The sequence below is a fragment of the Aquarana catesbeiana genome, linkage group LG02, assembly GCF_042186555.1.
Source record: "Aquarana catesbeiana isolate 2022-GZ linkage group LG02, ASM4218655v1, whole genome shotgun sequence".
Classification (NCBI taxonomy): Eukaryota; Metazoa; Chordata; class Amphibia; order Anura; family Ranidae; genus Aquarana; species Aquarana catesbeiana.
Genome location: NC_133325.1, coordinates 575,943,807 through 575,966,371, shown reverse-complemented (window position 1 = coordinate 575,966,371; position 22,565 = coordinate 575,943,807). Strand labels below are relative to the sequence as shown.

At 41.9% G+C, this 22,565-nt stretch overlaps 1 protein-coding gene across 1 annotated transcript in view; it reads left to right on the top strand.

Annotated features, from left to right (window-relative positions):
- LOC141127593 (uromodulin-like) overlaps positions 1-22,205 on the top strand; it is a 52,324-nt gene extending 30,119 nt beyond the window's left edge. Inside the window, exons 6-10 of the mRNA XM_073614199.1 lie at positions 2,690-2,935; positions 4,085-4,241; positions 9,517-9,580; positions 18,148-18,186; positions 21,522-22,205. Coding sequence (XP_073470300.1) covers positions 2,690-2,935; positions 4,085-4,241; positions 9,517-9,580; positions 18,148-18,186; positions 21,522-21,583 — 568 coding nt within the window. The 3' untranslated portion in view covers positions 21,584-22,205. The remainder of the gene's footprint in view (positions 1-2,689; positions 2,936-4,084; positions 4,242-9,516; positions 9,581-18,147; positions 18,187-21,521) is intronic.
- The last annotated feature ends 360 nt before the right edge of the window (positions 22,206-22,565 follow it).

Here is a 22,565-nt window from a genome sequence, read left to right as displayed (position 1 = left end):
ATAAAAAAAAGTGAACTAACACTCTATTCGCTCTTCACTGCCTCCATCTCCTCTGCACTCAACTCCATGGGGGATACAGTTTCCCCGACCACACAGCCTGGTGCAGCAGTCCTGGGGTTTGAACAAATGCTCTGTTCTTCCCTTTCAACACTGACCAATCAGAACCGCTCTGATCTGTCCCAGATTCCTTAGGGAAAGAAGAGGAAGAACATCATATTTTTCAAACCTCAGGATTGCTGTACTGGGCTGTGTGGACGGTGAAACTATATCACCGACGGAGGTAAGTGTAGCAGGGACAGAGTGATGGGGAGTGTGTAGGGTGTTAGTTCACCTTTTTGTTCTGTAAAGGTAAACTTACATTTTAAGTCCACTGTTAAAGTTTTTATTGCTGTCTGTGAACTCCAATGGTGAGATTTCTCTATACGTCCTGTCCTCGTGACAGGGTGTCATAAGAACAAAATGTCATGGGAAAACTCCTCAATAGAAACAGACAGGAACAAAAATATTCTAGAGAAGGTTAGATCCTCTGACAGGCTTTATTGCTGTATGTATCTCTCTGTCCCACTGACACCTCTTTCTTTAGTTCTTGTCTAAGTTTAAGAGTGACAGAAATCGAGGGGAAATATTGCAATAATTTTGGAGTTTTTCTCGCAACTTTGGTGTTTTTTTTTTTAGAGGGACATGCCCGGTTATGTGCATAGATAACTGTTCCAACCTCTTAAACGTTATATTGTATATTATACTGTTATATATTTAAAAATGTGCATCGCTGATCAAGTGAAATAATATATATATACAAGGACCCCAAGGGGTGCAACAAAAATTATAGTGGGTATTCAATTCATGTGTATTTATAAAATAGTTTTTTGTAAAAGATCCGTATGTCAGTGTTAGAAACACACAATGTTAAAGGGATAAAACATTCATATGTACCATAAAGATGAATGATTCAACTTTCTTGTATACAAATACAATTTAAAAAAACATTGAGCATACAATTAAGGTGTATATCTTGTGACAACAATACTAGGAAAAAGTGCAGTCCAATGATAAAAAATGGATTTGTGAAAAAAGTCCAAAACAAGTTAAAGTAGACAAATAATCTGGATGATGATCCACGAAATAGTTGATAAGTCCCAAAACCTCAATTCAAGGGTCACACTCACCACTGTAGGGGATTCCACCACCAGTAAGATATAAGGGGGCTTACTGGAATGTATGGTCCCAATTGACATATGCCTAATGTGTCTAGACAAGCGGGGGTGTATAAACACCAGATAAGGGGGATATTGCAGCACTCTACACACCGCTCTCTTTCAACGATTCTCAGGGACAATGAATTTCCACCTTCAATTCCACAGCAAGCTGTAACACGGCTATACAGGACCATCAACCTCAGATTCAACTCCACATAGTGTAAATCTATAGGGTAAAGAGATTTATTTAAAAAGTACAAATCACTCACATTTCACTAGATATAAAAGCGCTTGTTAGATAATCTTTCTTGAACGGCATACAGGATGCAATGGCATAGACAGGACTCGACTCGACGCGTTTAGTCTAAACAGACATCATCTGGGATGATATCTAACATTCATCATTATGGTACATATGAATGTTATAACCCTTTAACATGGTGTGTTTCTAACAATGACATACTGATCTTTTCCAAAAAAGTTATTTATATCTACACATGAATCTAAAAATACCCACTATAATTTTAGTTGTTCCCTTTAGTTAGGGTCCTAGTACATATACATTTTTTCACTTAAACAGCGCTGAACATATTTTACACTGTTCTTTAGCACATAATTGTCCTTTGTGGTGCTAGCTGCTTTGCTTTTTGGTTTTATTGGGACACAAGCGCAGTATATATATATATATATATATATATATATATATATATATATATATATATATATATATATCACACACACATACATACATACATACATACATACACATACAGTATACACACAAATCACACTAAATACTTTCAAACCAGATCATTTTACTGCATCTTATGGCTGGTTTCACACTGCCGCACTGCAGATAGATTTTCTATTAGGTTACATGTTGTTTGCCGTATTTTCTGGCAGTACACCAAAAGTCCTGCATACATCATCTTTGGTGTGCCTTCAGAAAACCCACAACCTATTAGAAAGTCTATGGGAAACCATGTGTTAACGGCATGAAAACCACAGGTACACCTGCGCTGTGGTTTGGGCGCAGAAACTGGCATTAAGCTTTCTCTAGCCTACCCAATGCATTAAAATTTTACTTTTTACATTAGTGAACATTAGTGTTTAAGTTCCCGTTCACATCAGCGTGATTTGACATGCGATTTGACAGGTAAATTCGCATGTCAAATCGGAGCCTATTGCTGGCAATAGGAGCGTCCCAATCGGTGCACCGATTTCCAAAAGTAGTTCCTGCACTACTTTCGGCGACTTTGGGGGCGAGTTCAATAGATATTTGTGCATGAACCCACATGGATGTCTTTCAAGTCGCCTCCCGAAGTCGGACTGAAATGCGGCTTTTAAATCGTGCAAGTTCAGATGAACTCACACGATTACAAAGCTGTGTTTAGTGTGAACGATTTCTGAAAGCTATTGCTACTTATTAGGAAATAAATTGTGATTTAAATTGTTATTGGTTTTGTTACCTGAACATGTATTTGTTTTCTCAGGACGGTATACCTGTCTGGAGTGAATGGGACTGGATCATATCCCGTTACCATGGCTGCTTATAAAAATCCATCATTTACAGATCCATATCAAAATAATGATGCAGTGGTTGTTGGAACAAACATCTATGTGGGAATATTTGTGACAGGCGCTGATGGAAATCAATATGTTCTCCGGATAGAGACATGTGTTGCAAGTCCTACAGATAATCGTAGTGATGTAAATGCTTTTTATCTTATAAAAGATGGGTAAGTTTGTATTTCTAATGCAACCATAGAGGTGAATGAAAATGTAAAGACCTAGAACTTCACAGAGCACAGAGTACTAAATACAAAAGAAGACGTTAAAACTAACCTTATGAGTATCTTCCTGATTTAGCTGGAATCAGTATAAGTGTTCCCAATAAAAGTGACGCCTCGTACACAGTAGTGTATTTAGGTTTTGTGCTGCCCTAGGCCTGACTAAACTCGTGTACCCTCTAATTTAAATATGACCCACCCCTTCCTGTCAAGACCACACCCCTTGCTGTTTAAGACCCGCCCTGAAATTTTCGAGTGGGGACACTAGTTCTGAGGGCTTGGGGGGGGGGGGAGGCAATGGATTCCCTTCATTTGCATAGATTTCCTCTCACTTCCTGTTTGGCTATGGGGCAGGAAGTGAAGGGAAATCTCTGCAATGGGACAGGGATGGTAAAAAATAAACAGCGTAAGCCAGCGGGGACTCTTTCCGTGCTGCCCTAGGCCTGGGCCTTGTCGGCCTAGGCCAGGATACAGCGTTGCTCGTACATCTGTCTCTGAATATCAGACAAATGATCTGTTTTTTTTTGCATGCTAGTCTTGTATCAAAAATGAAGAGGTTACTAAAGTTATGAAAATTCTCATATGACAGAATACAACTCGGGAAGTGATGTAATGTGTTTTTACAGAAAATCTTGGAGGAAAAGCCATTCATAAAATAGATCATTTTTGCCCTTGACTGCAGAACTGTTTTAGATTGCCAAAAATAAAATACTTCATGTCCGGATTAGTGCGTTGTGGTGTCATCCATTCTGAATAATACCCCAAAGCAAGGAACTGATGGTGTGGCCACATTGCACTAACAGAAGGAAGGATTTAAAGGGGTATAGGTAAATAGGACCTGAGCCTGTGTGCTGTATACAAGGCACACTAATAAAGTGCTCCATGATTGTATATTTCTTTTAAAGTCAAATGTGGCAAACTCTATCAAAGGCAAAGAAATGAAATGGCTCACTAAGATCATCACTAATTTAAAATCAAGGCAAAAATGAAAGCTTAATTATGAAAAGTAATATTTCATTTTCTAAGTCATGCTAAAACCGACCAGTTTGGTCAGCAGTGTAACAAAAACTTTTTATATTTTTCTTTTCTTATTTACAGCTGTATCCAGGGAACTGTTGCCACAACTGTGTTAGATAATAGCAAGGCATTAGAAGCCGGTTTCAGCATAAGCTCATTTCAGTTTCAAAATCAGGCCAATGTAAACCTTTTCTGTGAAGTACGTTTGTGTGACAAGACCAGTGAAACATGTTCTGGGGTAAGTGATCAATACATTTTCTGTGATAAGAGGCTGAGGTTGTTTGGCAGCAATAAAGCATTACACGTAAGGTGCCCATGGGCATTAGATGACAATCTGGACTGTCTACTGGTCTGGAGGCAACATGCATACACTATTGCTGATGATAATTGTGGGAAGCACAGCTATTATTCCCTCCTAAAAAGCCAGTGCTCTGTGTCTGCAGTTTGCCTTCCCATAGACGTACCATTCATGTTAAGAGATCAGCAGTTGCCACTTATAACAGGTTGTCAGATCTTCACTATCTGTGTATTTACATATTACTGTCCATGGCCACCTGAAAGTGATTTTTCCATGAGAGAAGTACGGGGGTTGCCATTGTTGGCCGCCTCCTGAAAATTCTAGCTGCCTGGCTCTATCTACTTAAAGCGGTATTAAACTCAAAACCAAAAATCGAATATATTGCAGCTTACCAATCATTAGATGTGGTGGCTGCATTAGTTTTCTTTTTTTTAGGCTTTTTTTCTCTGCTTTAACCTGGTGATCTGGCCAGCAACACACCTCCTGTATTAGAGTGATCCCACTCTGGATGAAGGAGCACAGGAGCACATTTGGACAGCAGCATTGTCAGTCTGGGGGGAGGGGAGTGTTAGATGTACTAGCAGTTTTAAATATACTAACAAACTGAAGCCAAACTCCGGCTAACACTTTATAAACAGTCACAGCAGACATTTTTTTTTTTACTCTTGGGATTAAGGTTTTACACAAGTAAATAAAAGCTAGTCATTGTAAGCACCCCTGCCAGTGGTAAATGGTTTGTCTCATCCCAGTAACTGGTACATCCGTGGGACAGCTTGTTCTTTTGAAAAACAACAGACTTACTGCCAGATGAAAATAAAAGAAAAAAAGCACACGAAAATGAGTACAGACATCACATCTAAGAATTGGTAAGCTGCAATAAAATAAATGTTTGCTTTGAAGGGGTTGTAAACCCTCATGTTTTTTCACCTTAATGCATCCTATGCATTAAGATGAAAAAACTTCTGACGCTGACCGGCCCCCCAACACCCCCCACCCCCAGTTTTACTCACCTGAGCCCATTCGTTCCCTCGGCGAAGACGCGCTCTACCTCTCTGCCTGGGGTTCTCGCCTCTTTTTTTAATTATATAATCTTTATTTATTTCTTCATATTATACAAAGTACAAAATACCATTTTAAAATACATTATATGTCATATACATATCCACCAGTAATAAAAAACAATTTTCATCACTTTTTTTCCCCTAATTTTTTTTCTTTTTTTTCCACTACAGTTGATTTTCTTCTTTATCCCTCCCCCCTCCCATTCTCACGTTTAGTTATTTGCCACACACTCACTTATTAGCGCGATTACTTTGATACTGTAGAGCCACCTCCTTCATCTCTTCCTTACACACCTTACATAGGATATCCCAGCTTCTCTAGCCAATGCTTCCACATTTTTTCGCACTCTCTAATATTTCCTCTCCTTGCATATACTACTTTTTCCTTCCACACCGTTTCAGTTTCGGTTCTAACCCAATCTCCCTCCGAGGGGGGTTTCTCTGCCTGCCATCTCTGCGTTATTAATTTTCTTGCTTGAAAGAGACATTCAACACTACTTTCGTTTTAACATTCACTCTGCCTATACCCTGCCCTAAACCTAAAATACATTGTTTCGGGTCCATTTTCAGTCCTATGCTGAAAGTCTTATTTATGGTAGTATCTCAGACCAATATCGGAATAATTTTGGACATTTCCAGATCATGTGTATCAGGTCCCCAGTATCCTGACATCTAGGGCACCTGGCATCCACTCTCCATCCGAACTCGAACAGTCTTTTGGGTGTATAATATGTCCTATGCAACAACATCAAATATGAGACTTTGTGTGCGGGTGAGACCGATACCAGGTGTCCTCTCTCCAAAAGCTTTTTCCACTGTTCATCCGACACTGTACCCAGATCCTCCTCCCATTTACTCCTACTCTTAAGCCTTTCCGGGCCCTCAATACTACCTCTGCATATATATGGGTACATTTTAGCTATAAATCCTCCAGACCCACCTGATCTACCTATTTTTTGGTATATAGGAGAATTACTCCAAATCGGTCCTTGCTTCTCAAACTGTGTGTTTAGGGCGTGTCTTATTTGTAGATATTTATAAAATGAATGATTCGGGATATCATATTCCTCCATTAATTAGGTGAATGTACTCCCCTCATTGAGTTGAGCCAATCTATCTATTCCCTTTATTTCCCATTCTTTTATTTTCCCTATCGATTCCAGCTCTCGCAAGTTCTTGTTATTCCAAAGAGGGGTACACTTTGTCATACCTCCCAATCCCTTCAATGCCTTTACAATTTTCCAAACTTTTAATGTTAATCTTACCGTGGGGGTTCTATTAGTGAAAGAATTTGCCTCTAATACCTCCATTATTGTCTTATGTGGTGCCCCTTCAATCATTAATCCCCTATTAATACCACCTTCAAAGTCAATACCCAACCCTAGATGCTGCAATTGGGCTGCTAAAAAATAGCTCAGTGTATGTGGAACTGCAAGCCCCCCCCTCCCTTGTTGATAACTGTAGAGTTTGTAAGCTTATCCTAGGCTGACCACCTTTCCATATAAGATCTATAAACATTGTATCGATTTTTTTAAACCATTTCCCATGTATCCATATTGGAGAATTATGCAACAAAACCAATTACTCCACAGCAATAACACATCCACAGTATTTCATCAGATTACATCTCCCTGCAATTGATAATGGAAGACGCCTCCGTATTTAAATTTTATGTTTAAATTTAGTTAACAGGGGAACTATGTTGTTATTTATATATTTATTTGGATCTTTTGTTATGTATACGCCTAAATATTACGTTATCTCTACTATTTCCATTTGGATGTTCTCTAATGGAATTTGCTTCCTAATGGGATCTACTGGTAAAAGTACCGATTTCTCCCAATTTATAGTCAGACTAGAGAGTCTTCCAAATTCTGAAAAGATATTTATCACCTGTTTAAGGGATTGCTGTGTATCTCCCAGGAATATGAGGGCATCATCCGCATATAATGCAATCCTCTCCTCTTCAGACCTCCTCCGGAATCCTTCCATATTTCTATTTTGCCTTACTGCAATGGCCAATGGCTCCATTGCCAGTGCAAAAAGCAGGGGTGACAAAGGACACCCCTGCCTTGTTCCTTTTTCTAGTTGAAACCCATCAGAATAATCATTATTAACTCTAACTTTTGCACTGGGATCATTATACAATATTTTAACCCAGCTAATGAATGAGGGACCAAAACCAAATTCTCTCAAGACCCGCCAGATATACTCCCACTCCAGGCTATCAAAAGCTTTAACCACATCTAACAACATAACAGCCCTTGAGCCCATATTCTCTGTTGGTGTCTGCAGATTCAAAAAAACCCTCCTAATATTCATGCTGGTTGATCTACTGGGGGGGTTCTCGGCTCTTGATTGGATAGTTTGATAGCAGCACAGCCATTGGCTTCCGCTGCTGTCATTCAAATCCAATGATGCCAGGGGGCGGGGCCGAGCGGCATTCTGTGTCTATGGATGCAAATGCTGGACTCGGGAGCATGCCCGCACAGTAACCCAATGGGGAGAGCTTCACCTAGGGGGTTTCCAGGTGCCAGGAGGGGCCGCGAGCGTCACCAGGGGACCCCAGAAGACGAGGTTCGGGGCCACTCTGTGCAGAACAAAACTGCACAGTGGAGGTAAGTATGATATGTTTGTTATTTAAAAAAAAAAATAAAAAAAAACATTGAGGGTTTAGTAACCCTTTAAGTACTATTAAATAAACATATATCCTGTAAGTGATTGTCAGAAAAGTTGCAGACAGCGAAAGAAAGCACTGGTTGCCAGACAGAGAGGAATAAAGTATTTGTACTTTCTCCCTAGCCAAATGAGCATTTACCCATTAAATGCTTGGGGGACCCTGCATGGGTAAATTATGCACAAAGCAGCCTAATACTCCTCTCGGGTGCCCTGTTGGCTCCTCCCCCCACTGAGTGCCCGCACAGCAAGCTGCTTGCTATGGGGGCACCCGTGAGTGCTCACCCCAAAGCTCTGCTCTGTGTGTCCATAAGACACATAGATCTGGGCTTGGCCCCATCCCCGCTTCCTCATCACTGAATCTGACAGCTGTGGGAGCCAATTGCTCCGCTGCTGTATCTGAGCCAATAAGGAGTAAGAGAGCCTCGGCTCTCATGCACAGTGTTGAATCGAGATTGGGATCAGGTAGGAGGAGCTGCCTGCAGAAGGTTTTTCATCTTATTGCATGGAATACAGTAATGTAAAAAAAGCTTCTGACATTACAACCACTTTAGCAGCAGCCTGGAGTTGGGCTCTAAAAGCTCCTTTTCTTCTCCTTATGCTACTAGACATCCTCTACATACCTCAGATTAGCAGGTCACCTAGATTTGGGGCCATGGCCTATGTTGGGTAGTGCTGTGGTCCTTCTTCAAGCTGGCTGGGAAATGTGCATGTGCAACCGTATCTTCATAGGACTTATGGAGAAACCATTTACTTGGGAGCCTGCAGGGCAATTACTTTACCATTAGGGCCTATGGAAAAAAAGTAAGCATTCATGACTTATTATTCAGATCCTTTTATTGCTTGGTTGACAAGTATTTCCATGCAGATGACAGACAGAGTTTCATTTAATCTTGTTCATGGGACGAGAACCTTAGTTCCTGAGTTTGTATAACCATACAGTATTTTATAATGACCTACAGTATGATGTGTGTAAATATATATGAATGGAAGGACTGAACCAAAATACAGAATGAGGATCCTGTTATTGCACATGAGGAAAAGGGATCTTTGGGTTCAATAAGCAGGGGTCTGCTCCTAGTCAGCAAAAATTACCGTATGGACCCTATACAGTGAGACAACAGAACACTGTTTTTTTAAGGCCTTGTGGCATGCAGTAGCAATTAAGTACAGCATATAGGTGTACAGTGTAAAATACATCTATTGTTGTGGTGCTCAAGAGCCACAGCTGCAGTGCAATTTTGCCTACAGGAATGCAAAACAGAAAATGTCATGTGCACAGCCGCTGGCACCGTCACGCACACGTATGTTATGTTTTGAAAATCATGCCTATATGCATGTGTGAATAGATGTTGCTGCTGGCAATTATGCTATAATAAAAATCTAGAAAATCATCATGATTTGCTATTTACAATTAAAATATCAGACATGTAAACCAGTCTCACAGCTTTTGATTTTTTTTTGCTTGTTCTTCACAGTGCACCCGTGCTAAATCTTTCAACACAGCTACTAATGAAGTCGAGATAGGCCTACCCATTGATGGTATGTCACAATAACTATCATTTATATATGCACAGAAATGTGTTTTATTTGTCATAATATTATCATAAGACAGTCTTTTAATTTATTAATCCTATTTTTTATAATCCCTGCACATATATGGGTGTTTTATCAGCAAAAGTGAAAATAACATTTATAGTAAAACGACTCCATAGTGTCTTCACCAAGGTCCATCTTTTTAGCACTCAAAGTGCATTATGTATCAATGAGTTCTTATTACGAACTGTTTACTTTGCTTCAACTATCTATCAGAATAAGAATTGCCCTAAAGTTGTGAATATGTTTGAGACTGTAGAAAAATAAGTCCACTTCTTAAGACGGACATAGACCATGTATGGGCAGGCTGAATGTACCCAAGTTGATCAATCGATCAAATTCGGTACAATCAGCCTGTCGGATTTGACATGCGATTATTGCTAGCGGCTATTATAGACACTTATGCCCCGTACACGCGGTCGGATTTTCTTATGGGAAATGTTCGATGGGACCTTGTTGTCGGAAATTCCGACCGTGTGTAGGCTCCATCACACATTTTCCATAGGAATTTCCGTCACACAAAATTTGAGATCTGGATCTCAAATTTTCCGACAACAAAATCCGTTGTCAGAAATTCCGATCGTGTGTACACAATTCCAACGCACAAAGTTCCATGCATGCTCGGAATCAAGCAGAAGAGCCGCGCTGGCTATTGAACTTCATTTTTCTAGGCTCGTCATATGTGTTGTTTGTCACCGCGTTCTTGGCGTTCGGCATTTCCGACCCACTTTGTCTGACCGTGTGTATGCAAGACAAATTTGAACCATCATCCCTCGGAAAAAAAACATGGATTTTGTTGTAGGAAAATCCTATCGTGTGTACAGGGTATAACAGTAATCACTGTGCTCTCCTGGCAGGGACACTGCCATAGGCGTGCGCAAGCGGTGTGCCAGGCGCACCCTAATCACTGTTTGCAATGGCGGTTCCCCCTAGTGCCTGCCCCCCCCCCCCTTGCCACAGTGCTGCTTCCTCTCCCTCCAGCTGCTGTGGGGGATGTTTCAGAATGGAGAGTGGGGGAAGAGGCTAGTAACTATGTCATTTGATGGCCCTTCCTTTTATAAATGAACATAGTGAATACACGCACTGTGTTCATTCATAACTGAAGTATAGTAAACTGTGTTTACTATGCTTCAGTGCAGCTGAGGCCTCAGAGAAAGGCATGAGAGTTTGAGCTTTGTGGTGCACACCCTAATGCAATAAGCTGCGCACACCTCTTAACTGCCTATCACAGTTTCGGAGGCCATGGAATGCCCAGGTGGCACAAAACCCCCCCAAATGACCCCATTTTGGAAAGTAGAAACCCCAAGCTATTTGCTGAGAGGCATGGTGAGTATTTTGCAGCTCTCATTTGTTTTTGAAAATGAAGAAAGACAAGAAAAAACATTTTTTTTTTCTTTTTTCAATTTTCAAAACTTTGTGACAAAAAGTGAGGTCTGCAAAATACTCACTATACCTCTCAGCAAATAGCTTGGGGTGTCTACTTTCCAAAATGGGGTCATTTGGGGGGGTTTTGTGCCACCTGGGCTTTCCATGGCCTCCGAAACTGTGATAGGCAGTGAAGAGTAAAATCAAAAATTTACGCCCTTAGAAAGCTTGAAGGCAGTGCTTAGTTTTCGGGGTCCCATATGCGGCTAGGCTCCCAAAAAGTCTCACACATGTGGTATCCCCGTACTCAGGAGAAGCAGCAGAATGTATTTTGGGGTGTAATTTCACATATTCCCATGGCATGTTTGAGCAATATATCATTTAGTGACAACTTTGTGCAAAAAAAAAAAAAAAAATTGTCTCTTTCCCGCAACTTGTGTCACAATATAAAATATTCCATGGACTCGACATGACTCTCAGCAAATAGCTTGGGGTGTCTACTTTCCAAAATGGGGTCATTTGGGGGGGGTTTGAACTGTCCTGGCATTTTATGCACAACATTTAGAAGCTTATGTCACACATCACCCACTCTTCTAACCACTTGAAGACAAAGCCCTTTCTGACACTTTTTGTTTACATGAAAAAATTTTTTTTTTTTTTGCAAGAAAATTACTTTGAACCCCCAAACATTATATATTTTTTTAATGCAAATGCCCTACAGATTAAAATGGTGGGTGTTTCATTTTTTTTTTCACACAGTATTTGCGCAGCAATTTTTCAAAAGCATTTTTTGGGGAAAAAACACACTTTTTAAAATTTTAATGCACTAAAACACACTATATTGCCCAAATGTTTGATGAAATAAAAAAGATGATCTTAGGCCGAGTAAATGGATACCAAACATGACATGCTTTACAATTGCGCACAAACGTGCAGTGGCAACAAAATAAATACATTTTTAAAAGCCTTTAAAAGCCTTTACAGGTTACCACTTTAGATTTACAGAGGAGGTCTACTGATAAAATTACTGCCCTCGATCTGACCTTCGCGGTGATACCTCACATGCATGGTGCAATTGCTGTTTACGTTTAACGACAGACCGAAGCTTGCGTTCGCCTTAGCGACAGGGGTGCTTTTTTTTTTTCTTTATTATTTTTTTTGCTTTTTTATCTTATTTTTAAACTGTTCCTTTCATTTTTTTTTTTTATCATTTTTATTGTTATCTCAAGGAATGTAAATATCCCCTATGATAGCAATAGGTAGTGATAGGTACTCTTTTTTTGAAAAAATTGGGGTTCTTTTAGACCCTAGATCTCTCCTCTGCCCTCAAAGCATCTGACCACACCAAGATCGGTGTGATAAAATGCTTTCCCAATTTCCCAATGGTGCTGTTTACATCCGGCGAAATCTAAGTTATGAAATGCTCGTAGCTTCTGGTTTCTTAGGCCATAGAGATGTTTGGAGCCACTCTGGTCTCTGATCAGCTCTATGGTCAGCTGGCTGAATCACCGGCTGCATTCTCAGGTTCTCTGTTGAGACAGGAGAGCCAGAGAAAAACACTGAAGACGGTGGGGGGGGGGGCATTCCCTCCCACTGCTTGTAAAAGCAGTCTAGAGGCTAATTAGCTGCTAGGATTGCTTTTACATGAAAGCCGACCGCTGGCTGAAAAGAATGATACCAAGATGATACCTAAACCTGCAGGCATCATTCTGGTATAACCACTCAAAGTCGTGAATGGCGTACCTGAAGACATAAAAATGGTTAACAATAAAACACAGTAAACGGTAAAGTATAAAAAATTGCATACCTGAAAAGCAAACGTGATAAAACATAATAACTATAAAACATTGCAGAATAGAATACAGTAAAAAAGAGCAGAACAATAGAGAGAGAATATAGAGAGAGAGAACAATAAAACGACAACTATTTTTTTTTTTTTTTTTTTTTAACACTTTTTTTTGTAACTTACTTTTATAACTGTAATCGGTGCCTAGTCTGTGCAATGCTGTACCCTACGTTAATACACAACTAGTGTATGGTAGCGTTCAAAACATTCACCAATGCAAAGACCAGGATTGTCAGGACAGGAGGGACAATAATAGCGGGTGTCACGTCTATATCCGCACTTGCTGCAGACACAACATCTTTTTTGGGGGGGTTCGTTGGATAGGGGTACTCGGGAGGACATTAGAGAAAATGCCTCTCATGCAGCCGACTGCATTTGGTTGGGGATGTGAATGGGGGAAGTACGGGCGCTGCAGAAGTGGTGGGTTCCCAATTAGGATTGGCGAATGCTGCAGGAAGGGCATTATGGGCACGACGGGCCTGTGTTTGTCTTCTTCTTGGTGGCAGCGGGACACTACTTGTGCTTGCCACCTCACCAGCTTGAACTGCACTTATGGAACTCGCCACGTCACCAAGTGTTACTGCAGTGCTGGTTTGACTATGACCGGGGTGTACTAGGCCGCTGGTGCTTGCCAGTTCACCAAAACGCTACCAAAAAAACTGTTAGCGATCACAGGGATCAGGCCTGACTCTGCGAATGCTGCAGTTATGCGTTTAGAGTTTTGTAAGTGACAGTGATCGATCGATACTGCACTTGGGTGGGCTGGGCTTGGCCAGGCGGAGGGGCAAAACGCAGGTGCTAGCAGGTATCTGGGCTGATCCCGCTAACATTGCGTTTTTGGGAACCCTAAACTGCTGGGGACGCTAGTATAGATCTGATCGGATCAGATATTGATCCGTTCAGATACTACACCACTAAGGGAGGTGTACGGTGCATGCGTGGGTGTTAGCGCTACTGGCACTAACCTGACGCTGCCTGGGGCTGGTGCTTGTCAGTTCACCAAAACGCTACCAAAAAAACTGTTAGCGATCGCAGGGATCAGGCCTGACTCCGCGAACGCTGCAGTTATGCGTTTAGTGTTTTGTAAGTGACAGTGATCGATCGATACTGCACTTGGGTGGGCTGAGCTGGGCCGGGCGGAGGGGCAAAACGCAGGTGCTAGCAGGTATCTGGGCTGATCCCGCTAACACTGCGTTTTTGGGAACCCCAAACTGCTGGGGACGCTAGTATAGATCTGATCAGATCAGATATTGATCCGATCAGATACTACACCACTAAGGGAGGTGTACGGTGCGTGCGTGGGTGTTCGCGGTACTGGTACTAACCTGACGCTGCCTGGGGCTGGTGCTTGCCAGTTCACCAAAACGCTACCAAAAAAACTGTTAGGGATCGCAGGGATCAGGCCTGACTCTGCGAACGCTGCAGTTATGCATTTAGTGTTTTGTAAGTGACAGTGATCGATCGATACTGCACTTGGGTGGGCTGGGCCGGGCGGAGGGGCAAAACGCAGGTGCTAGCAGGCATCTGGGCTGATCCCGCTAACACTGTGTTTTTGGGAACCCTAAACTGCTGGGGACGCTAGTATAGATCTGATCAGATCAGATATTGATCCGTTCAGATACTACACCACTAAGGGAGGTGTACGGTGCATGCGTGGGTGTTAGCGCTACTGGCACTAACCTGACGCTGCCTGGGGCTGGTGCTTGTCAGTTCACCAAAACGCTACCAAAAAAACTGTTAGCGATCGCAGGGATCAGGCCTGACTCCGCGAACGCTGCAGTTATGCGTTTAGTGTTTTGTAAGTGACAGTGATCGATCGATACTGCACTTGGGTGGGCTGGGCTGGGCCGGGCGGAGGGGCAAAACGCAGGTGCTAGCAGGTATCTGGGCTGATCCCGCTAACACTGTGTTTTTGGGAACCCTAAACTGCTGGGGACGCTAGTATAGATCTGATCAGATCAGATATTGATCCGATCAGATACTACACCACTAAGGGAGGTGTACGGTGCGTGCGTGGGTGTTCGCGGTACTGTGCTAACCTGACGCTGCCTGGGGCTGGTGCTTGCCAGTTCACCAAAGCGCTACCAAAAAAACTGTTAGGGATCGCAGGGATCAGGCCTGACTCTGCGAACGCTGCAGTTATGCATTTAGTGTTTTGTAAGTGACAGTGATTGATCGATACTGCACTTGGGTGGGCTGGGCCGGGCAGAGGGGCAAAACGCAGGTGCTAGCAGGTATCTGGGCTGATCCCGCTAACACTGCGTTTTTGGGAACCCTAAACTGCTGGGGACGCTAGTATAGATCTGAGCGGATCAGATATTGATCCGTTCAGATACTATACCACTAAGGGAGGCGTATGCTGTGTGCGTGGGTGTTAGCGGTACTGGCGCTAATCTGACGCTGCCTGGGGCGACGCATATCACCGCCGGGCAATCAGGGGGCTAAACCTTTATTCGGTAATAAATGGCGGGTGCCCTGACACTATAAAAAATAAACGAACTAACCAGCGTCACCCGTAACGGTTATACGGTGATCAGTGGTGAAAGGGTTAACTAGGGGGCAATCAAGGGGTTAAAACATTTATTAGATAGTATATGGGGGTCCCTGACGCTATAAAACGCTGACGGCGAACCTAAATATTTACGTCCCTAACTAGCGTCACCAGTGACACTAATACAGCGATCAAAAAAATGATCGCTTAGCGACACTGGTGACGGGGGGTGATCAAGGGGTTAAAACTTTATTGGGGGGGGGTTAGGGGGGTATCCTAGACCTAAAGGGGGCTAACAGTAACTGTCACAAACTGACACCATGCAGTAATCAGAAAAAAAAACAAAAAAAAAACTGCTTGGTGTCAGTGTGACGGGGGGGGGGGGGGGTGATCGGGGGGTAAAGGGGGGTGTAATGTGTGCCTGGCATGTTCTACTGTGTGTATGTGTTTGGTGCACTCACATTACAGTCTTCTCTCCTTGGCGCCGGAACGGAAAATGCTGAGCCGAGGAGAGATGACATCATTTCCTCTGCCTCTGTGTACAATACAGAGGCAGGGAAATGATCCCATTGGCTGGGAGCAATCGCGAGGGGGGGGCCACGAATGGATGGCCTCCCCCTCACCATCGATCGCCGGGGAGGATTTGACGACTGTTGCAGGCACCGGGGGGGGTCCGATCCCCCCACCCGTGGGCAGGCAAGGACGTACCTGTAAGTCCTTTTGCCTGCCCGTGCCGCTCTACCGACATACATCATCGTGCGGCGGTCGTCAAGTGGTTAATCTGAAAATTTTTCTCATGCTAATGGCATTTTAAAATAAAACTTTTTACTTTATTATGGCTCAGTAATGTCATCACTGGTTTTCTGTGCTTTTCTATGCAATGCAGGCAGATTATGGCTGGTGGGAGGGTCCAGAGGGTGCTATATAACTTTCTTAAAACATCACAACACTCTGCTTCATTACTCTCCTGAAGAGCCCTCAGCCCTGATGCAGGAAGTTGGCTGGCTGTTGGGAGATCTTATACAAATATCAAAATAGATTTCAGTCTTGAGGGCGTTCCAAGGCAGATTGTGTTTGCATGCAGACCACCCTAGGTAACACCCACATTTGATACTGAGTTTTCATGGTTGAAAGAACTGCAATACAATAAATAAAAAAGAGCTGGGCTGGGGAGGAAAGTGCTAAATGATATTGGAAGTTCTTGAGCCAGGAAAAGAGGCAGGCTTCATCTGACCTGCTGCAGCTCCGAATGCATATTGTGAGTAGTTCACAGTGTGCAGTGAAATCAGAGTATGGAATTTCTGTACAGGAGAGGAGCCTACACACCTGTGCATGAGTGAAAGTAAGGCTGGAGTGCAGCTTTAAAGTGTAAAGCCAAAACATTATTTTTTTTTAATTTTTTAGAGCAGGCAAGGGTTAAAGTGATATTAAACTTAAAATTAAAGTTTTTTTTTTTTTTTTTTTTTTAAATATCAAACATCTTATACTTACCTGCTCTGTGAAATGGTTTTGCACAGAACAGCCCCGATCTTCTTCTTCTCAGGTCCCCTGCCGGTGCTCCTGGCTCCTCCTCTTCCACCAGTGCCCCGACAGCAAGCTATGGGGGCACTCGTGCATGCTCCCTCCAGAGCCCCGCTGTGTGTGCCTATAAAACCCACAGAACTGGGCTAAGCCCCGCCCCTGCTACCACCTCACTGGCTGTGATTGAGAGCAGCGGGAGGCAATGAGGAGGCAGAGACACTGGAGATCAGCTGTTCTATTGCACATCGCTGGATCGAGATCCGTCTCGGATAAGTATTAGGGAGGACTGTGAGGGGAGAGTTGCATACTGAAGATTTTTTACCTTCATGCATAGAATGCATGAAGGTAAAAAAACTTCAACCTTTAGAACCACTTTAAAACCCTGTGCTAGGTCATTCCGTTCTGCCTATTTCTCACTGGAAAGACTTCTCTTAATTTCCTGTCCTGGAGTCACAATAGAAAATGTCAGTAAATCTCTCCAAAGTGATTGGAATTCCTATACTAGAGAGTTGTTACTGGAGCAGGTGCCCCATGGGAGGATATTTCCTCACCTCTAGTTGTGACAGCTCAAACGTTTTAGATGTCCCCTCACTTTCAGTCTCTGACAGTGATCAGCAGGACAAACAGAGAAGGGAATTTCCCCAGCAGGGACACAGAGAGCAATAAAAAATTAAAGTGGTAGTAAACTCTGTTACACCACTTGTACCTACAGGTAAACCTATAATATGGCTTACCTCAAGGTACTGTGAATATATCCTAAACTTGCACAGTTTAGGAGATATTCAGAGTACATGCAGCCAATGACATCACCGGCGCACGCGCTCTGAACGGCTGGCTTACATTGCCGGACCTTCAGAGCCCGTGCTGTAAACGGCAGTTCCTGCACACATGCGCGGGAGTGACATCATCGCGCCCCCCAGCCATTCATGTAGCTTGAGGCCGCGAACCAGAAAGGAAGACTGGGGGAAGATGTCAACTGTCTCAGCGGTGACATTGTGGCGCTGGAGGGCTTCGTTCTAAGTCTATCATAATGTGCTAGTATGTGACGCATACTAGCACATTAAGACATTGCTTTGCAGGAATTTTTTTTTTTTTTACCACCTGCGGTTTACTACTGCTTTAACAAAGGGGCCAACACTTCCCCACTCTGTTGAAGACTAAAAAATACACTTAATTTAACTACATTGACTTATGCTGGTGTAGTATTCCACTTATTGGTTTTGATATTGAATAAATATTAATCAACATTTCTTTAGCATTCCATTAATTATTATTTTGTATTTCATGCAGCCAAATTTGACTTTGCAGTCAGCGCTGGAAAACATACAGGTAAGATTTACAGATGATGAAGATATATATGATAATGTAGCATAGAAGGATTAGCTGTCAGTTTAGAAGTCTGACAAGGCTGTCCCTGCAGCTCTTCTGCTGTAAAGAATCTTTTAGTAACTACGGTGCTGTTGCCCAGATTATCTAGTCATTTATCATCTGAATTCTAAGAGAAAATGATAGAAGAGGTGTTGCTGGGATCTACTTTTATTCCAGTCATTCTATATCAGCCCTTCCATTTCAGATATTTTAATATAACATAGCTTGTTATCTCATACAAAATGAACCTATAGAACAATAGTTGCTGAATACTGTAAGTCATTATGCATTTTTCTAGGTGTTCACTTCCCCTTGATGTTTGGTCAGGAAGGATCAGCAAAACCATTTTCATCTCTAGCATTTATACTGGCTGAGGAAGCCAAACTGTTTCGCATATTAGGACGCTATAAAAAGCTATAAAACATTTTTTTTAAAACCCCTAAAAGACATAAAGGAATAAATGAAAGGTGACTTTCTTGCTTTAACTGCTTGAACCATTATATAGAAAATCATGTATCTCAGTCCCTTAAAGATGAACTCTGAGTTTAAACAAATAAAATCTATTGCAGTGGAGCCCCCTGTCCTGCAACAAATTGGGTAAAAGGGGGGTTTTGGGACTTTAAATGAAGCACATGATGGATTAGTAATTAGTAATTAGTAATGATAAATGGGGAGTACTCAGAATGGTCAGGGGTGGGTAGTGGGGTGCCCCAGGGTTCTGTGCTGGGACCAATCCTATTTAATTTGTTCATAAACGATCTGGAGGATGGGATAAACAGTTCAATCTCTGTATTTGCAGACGATACTAAGCTAAGCAGGGCAATAACTTCTCCGCAGGACGTGGAAACCTTGCAAAAAGACATGAACAAATTAATGGGGTGGGCGACTACATGGCAAATGAGGTTCAATGTAGAAAAATGTAAAATAATGCATTTGGGTGGCAAAAATATGAATGCAATCTATACACTGGGGGGAGAACCTCTGGGGGAATCTAGGATGGAAAAGGACCTGGGGGTCCTAGTGGATGATAGGCTCAGCAATGGCAGGCAATGCCAAGCTGCTGCTAACAAAGCAAACAGAATATTGGCATGCATTAAAAGGGGGATCAACTCCAGAGATAAAACGATAATTCTCCCGCTCTACAAGACTCTGGTCCGGCCGCACCTAGAGTATGCGGTCCAGTTCTGGGCACCAGTCCTCAGGAAGGATGTACTGGAAATGGAGCGAGTACAAAGAAGGGCAACAAAGCTAATAAAGGGTCTGGAGGATCTTAGTTATGAGGAAAGGTTGCGAGCACTGAACTTATTCTCTCTGGAGAAGAGACGCTTGAGAGGGGATATGATTTCAATTTACAAATACCGGACTGGTGACCCCTCAATAGGGATAAAACTTTTTCGCAGAAGAGAGTTTACCAAGACTCGTGGCCACTCATTAAAATTAGAAGAAAAGAGGTTTAATCTTAAACTACGTAGAGGGTTCTTTACTGTAAGAGCGGCAAGGATGTGGAATTCCCTTCCACAGGCGGTGGTCTCAGCGGGGAGCATTGATAGCTTCAAGAAACTATTAGATGAGCACCTGAATGACCACAACATACAGGGATATGTAATGAAATACTGACACATAATCACACACATAGGTTGGACTTGATGGACTTGTGTCTTTTTTCAACCTCACCTACTATGTAACTATGTAACTATGTAACCTCCATCCCTATAGCTGAAATAGAAAGAGAGGATTAGGACTTTATATGAGGCACATGACACATGACATAACGACATACTTATTTTAGTACAGAAACAGATAAAATAGCACATTGCAATTGATACATACATAGATATTGATAAATGTGTGTGTGTGTGTATATATATATATATATATATATATATATATATATATATATATATATATATATATATATATATATATATATATATATATATATATATATACCCATAACATGAGACATATTCGATTTCATGTATATACATACACAGATATCATCATAAACTCCTGTACTGGGTTAAATGCTTTTTAAATCTAGGGGGTAGAGGAAAAGACTGTGATGTTTCCATATTCCTTTCATCCCCTGGGCACTGGCGCTCTTTTCTCTCCAACGCTCTGCATTGTGGACAGGCACTCACCAGTCTCATATACAATGCAGAACTATTGGTTCTGTATTGTATGTGATGTCAACAGTGGCGACCGCTGCCCAGAGTACTATAGAAAGGAGGCTTTGGAGGGCTGTTCACACATCATGGAAGAAGGATGCTGTAGGAAGGTACAAGGTAAGTATTACAGTTTATTCCTCAAGCCCTGGACCTAACCAGCAGTTAGAGAGGCCCCATTGCAAGGGTTTTATTTTTCTGGTGCCTTTAAAGCAAAGCAGAGCGCAGTGAAACAAAACAACTTGTATTCAGGACAATGTTATTTCTTTCATAAAACAGCAATGTCCAGTCAACCTAAAATTCATTTAAAAAACCTTAAAAAATAAAACCAGAGAGAAATGTTGTAGTCAATTGGTGACCTCCAGAAAATGTTAGTATCTTGGCTGCCATGCTGACCCTCTGGCTTCACTGCTGTCTGAATCAGCAAGCCAGAACAAGTATGTTCCAACTCAGTATATAAACCAGAGGATCAGCCGGGCAGCCAGAAACTAGCATTTTCAGATGGAGGGAGGCATTGGCAGCTCCTATTTTTCATTAATTGTCAATGTCCTTTTATAGAAGTATAAATAATTATTAACACCAGCAGCAGTGTCTGCACCTTCCCAATCTGCTGTTTTGAAGCCTGTTTGGGGAATGGATTGGATGTTCTTGGAAACACATTGATTTTCTTATGGCTGTAACCAAATGAGGATATGAAGGAAATGTTCCCAATGGGGACACCTTTTCTGGGGACAACTTATAGGGACTTTCCCTCATTTTTTCTCATTGTTCTAAGTAATTGAGTGGAAGGACCTCTACCAATAGGAATAAAACACAAGTTTATATATAATCAAAAATTCCCCCAGCCCTCCTCCCTATTGCCCTCATCAATACAATCCGCTACGTTAAACACAAACTACCCAAGCAGGTTTGTTTTTACCTCCTCCTGCAGCATGGGTACATCCTATTCAAGTCTATGGGACCTTGTGTTTCCTACAGTCTTCCTGAAATGAAATAAAGATTATAGTATAGTTGTCTTCTTTTCCATCCAATAGAGAAGCCATGTATGAATAGTAAAGACACATACAGTTTAAGATATGAAAGCATTTTCTATGTTTTTGGTACCCTAAAGCATTGTTTTTTTCTCCCTAGCTGCATCCTGGGCTCTGCTGGCTGGAATTCAACTAGCTTTTGCATTTATTAAGTTCTTCTAAAAAAGATATAAAACCATCTCTTTGTGGTCAGCCACGGCATATATACTTGATTAAATCTTAAAGCAAATCAACTTGATTATTTATTTCCTGTTCTGGACTGAGATATTGGACTCTGAGCTGTATTTATGCTCTTTGTATGGTATGTCTTGCTTTAATGAGATGTCTGTCCATTCTAGTCTCTGAGCAAGGCGATAAATATGTTGTCTTGTATTTAAACAAAAATAAAGATCTACAATCTGTATTAGCATGTGTTGGGGGTACATTCAGTAGATTTGTGAAGATATCATATAAAGCAGTGCAGCAGTATGGATACTGAATAGCGAAATTAATAATAGATCTAAACATTAATTTTGCAAAGTCTGTTGCAGCACCCTTGAGTTACCTAAAGGCTGGAAGGTTCTTACAAATGCAGTCCCTAAAATACTATCCCCACCATGTGTTATGATATGCAAATGAAGCAGGTGTCTGCAAACAGAGACAGTATATAATTGTACAGTAAAACCTTGGTTTGAGAGCGTTTTGCAAGACAAGCAACATTTTTTAAGAGACTTGTATGTCTTGATATACAAGTAGCGTCATGTCACAACTGAGTATAAAAGAGAAGAGAGGCGTCTCTAAGTGTAGCAATATAGTTACATTTAATAAAGGTACAACATTTAGCAACTCACATGGTTGATGATTAAAACAGGCACATCTAAGTATGCAGGCATCCGGGGTAAAGCTGTCCACATAGACCGTCCTCCGCACCACCAACTACATCATCCCTTCCACGAGCGCTTCAAGCCTCGATTTCTAATCGCTCTACTGCAGGGTAGTCTTACCGGTCACGATTACAGAATGACAGCTGGTGAGAGCCGGTGGTGCGGACAGTCTATGTCAGGGGTGTCCAAACTTTTACAGTATTTATCGGCGTATAACACGCACCTTTACTTTAAGAGGGAAGTTTCAGGGAAAAAAACGTAAATTTTAAATAAAGAACTGT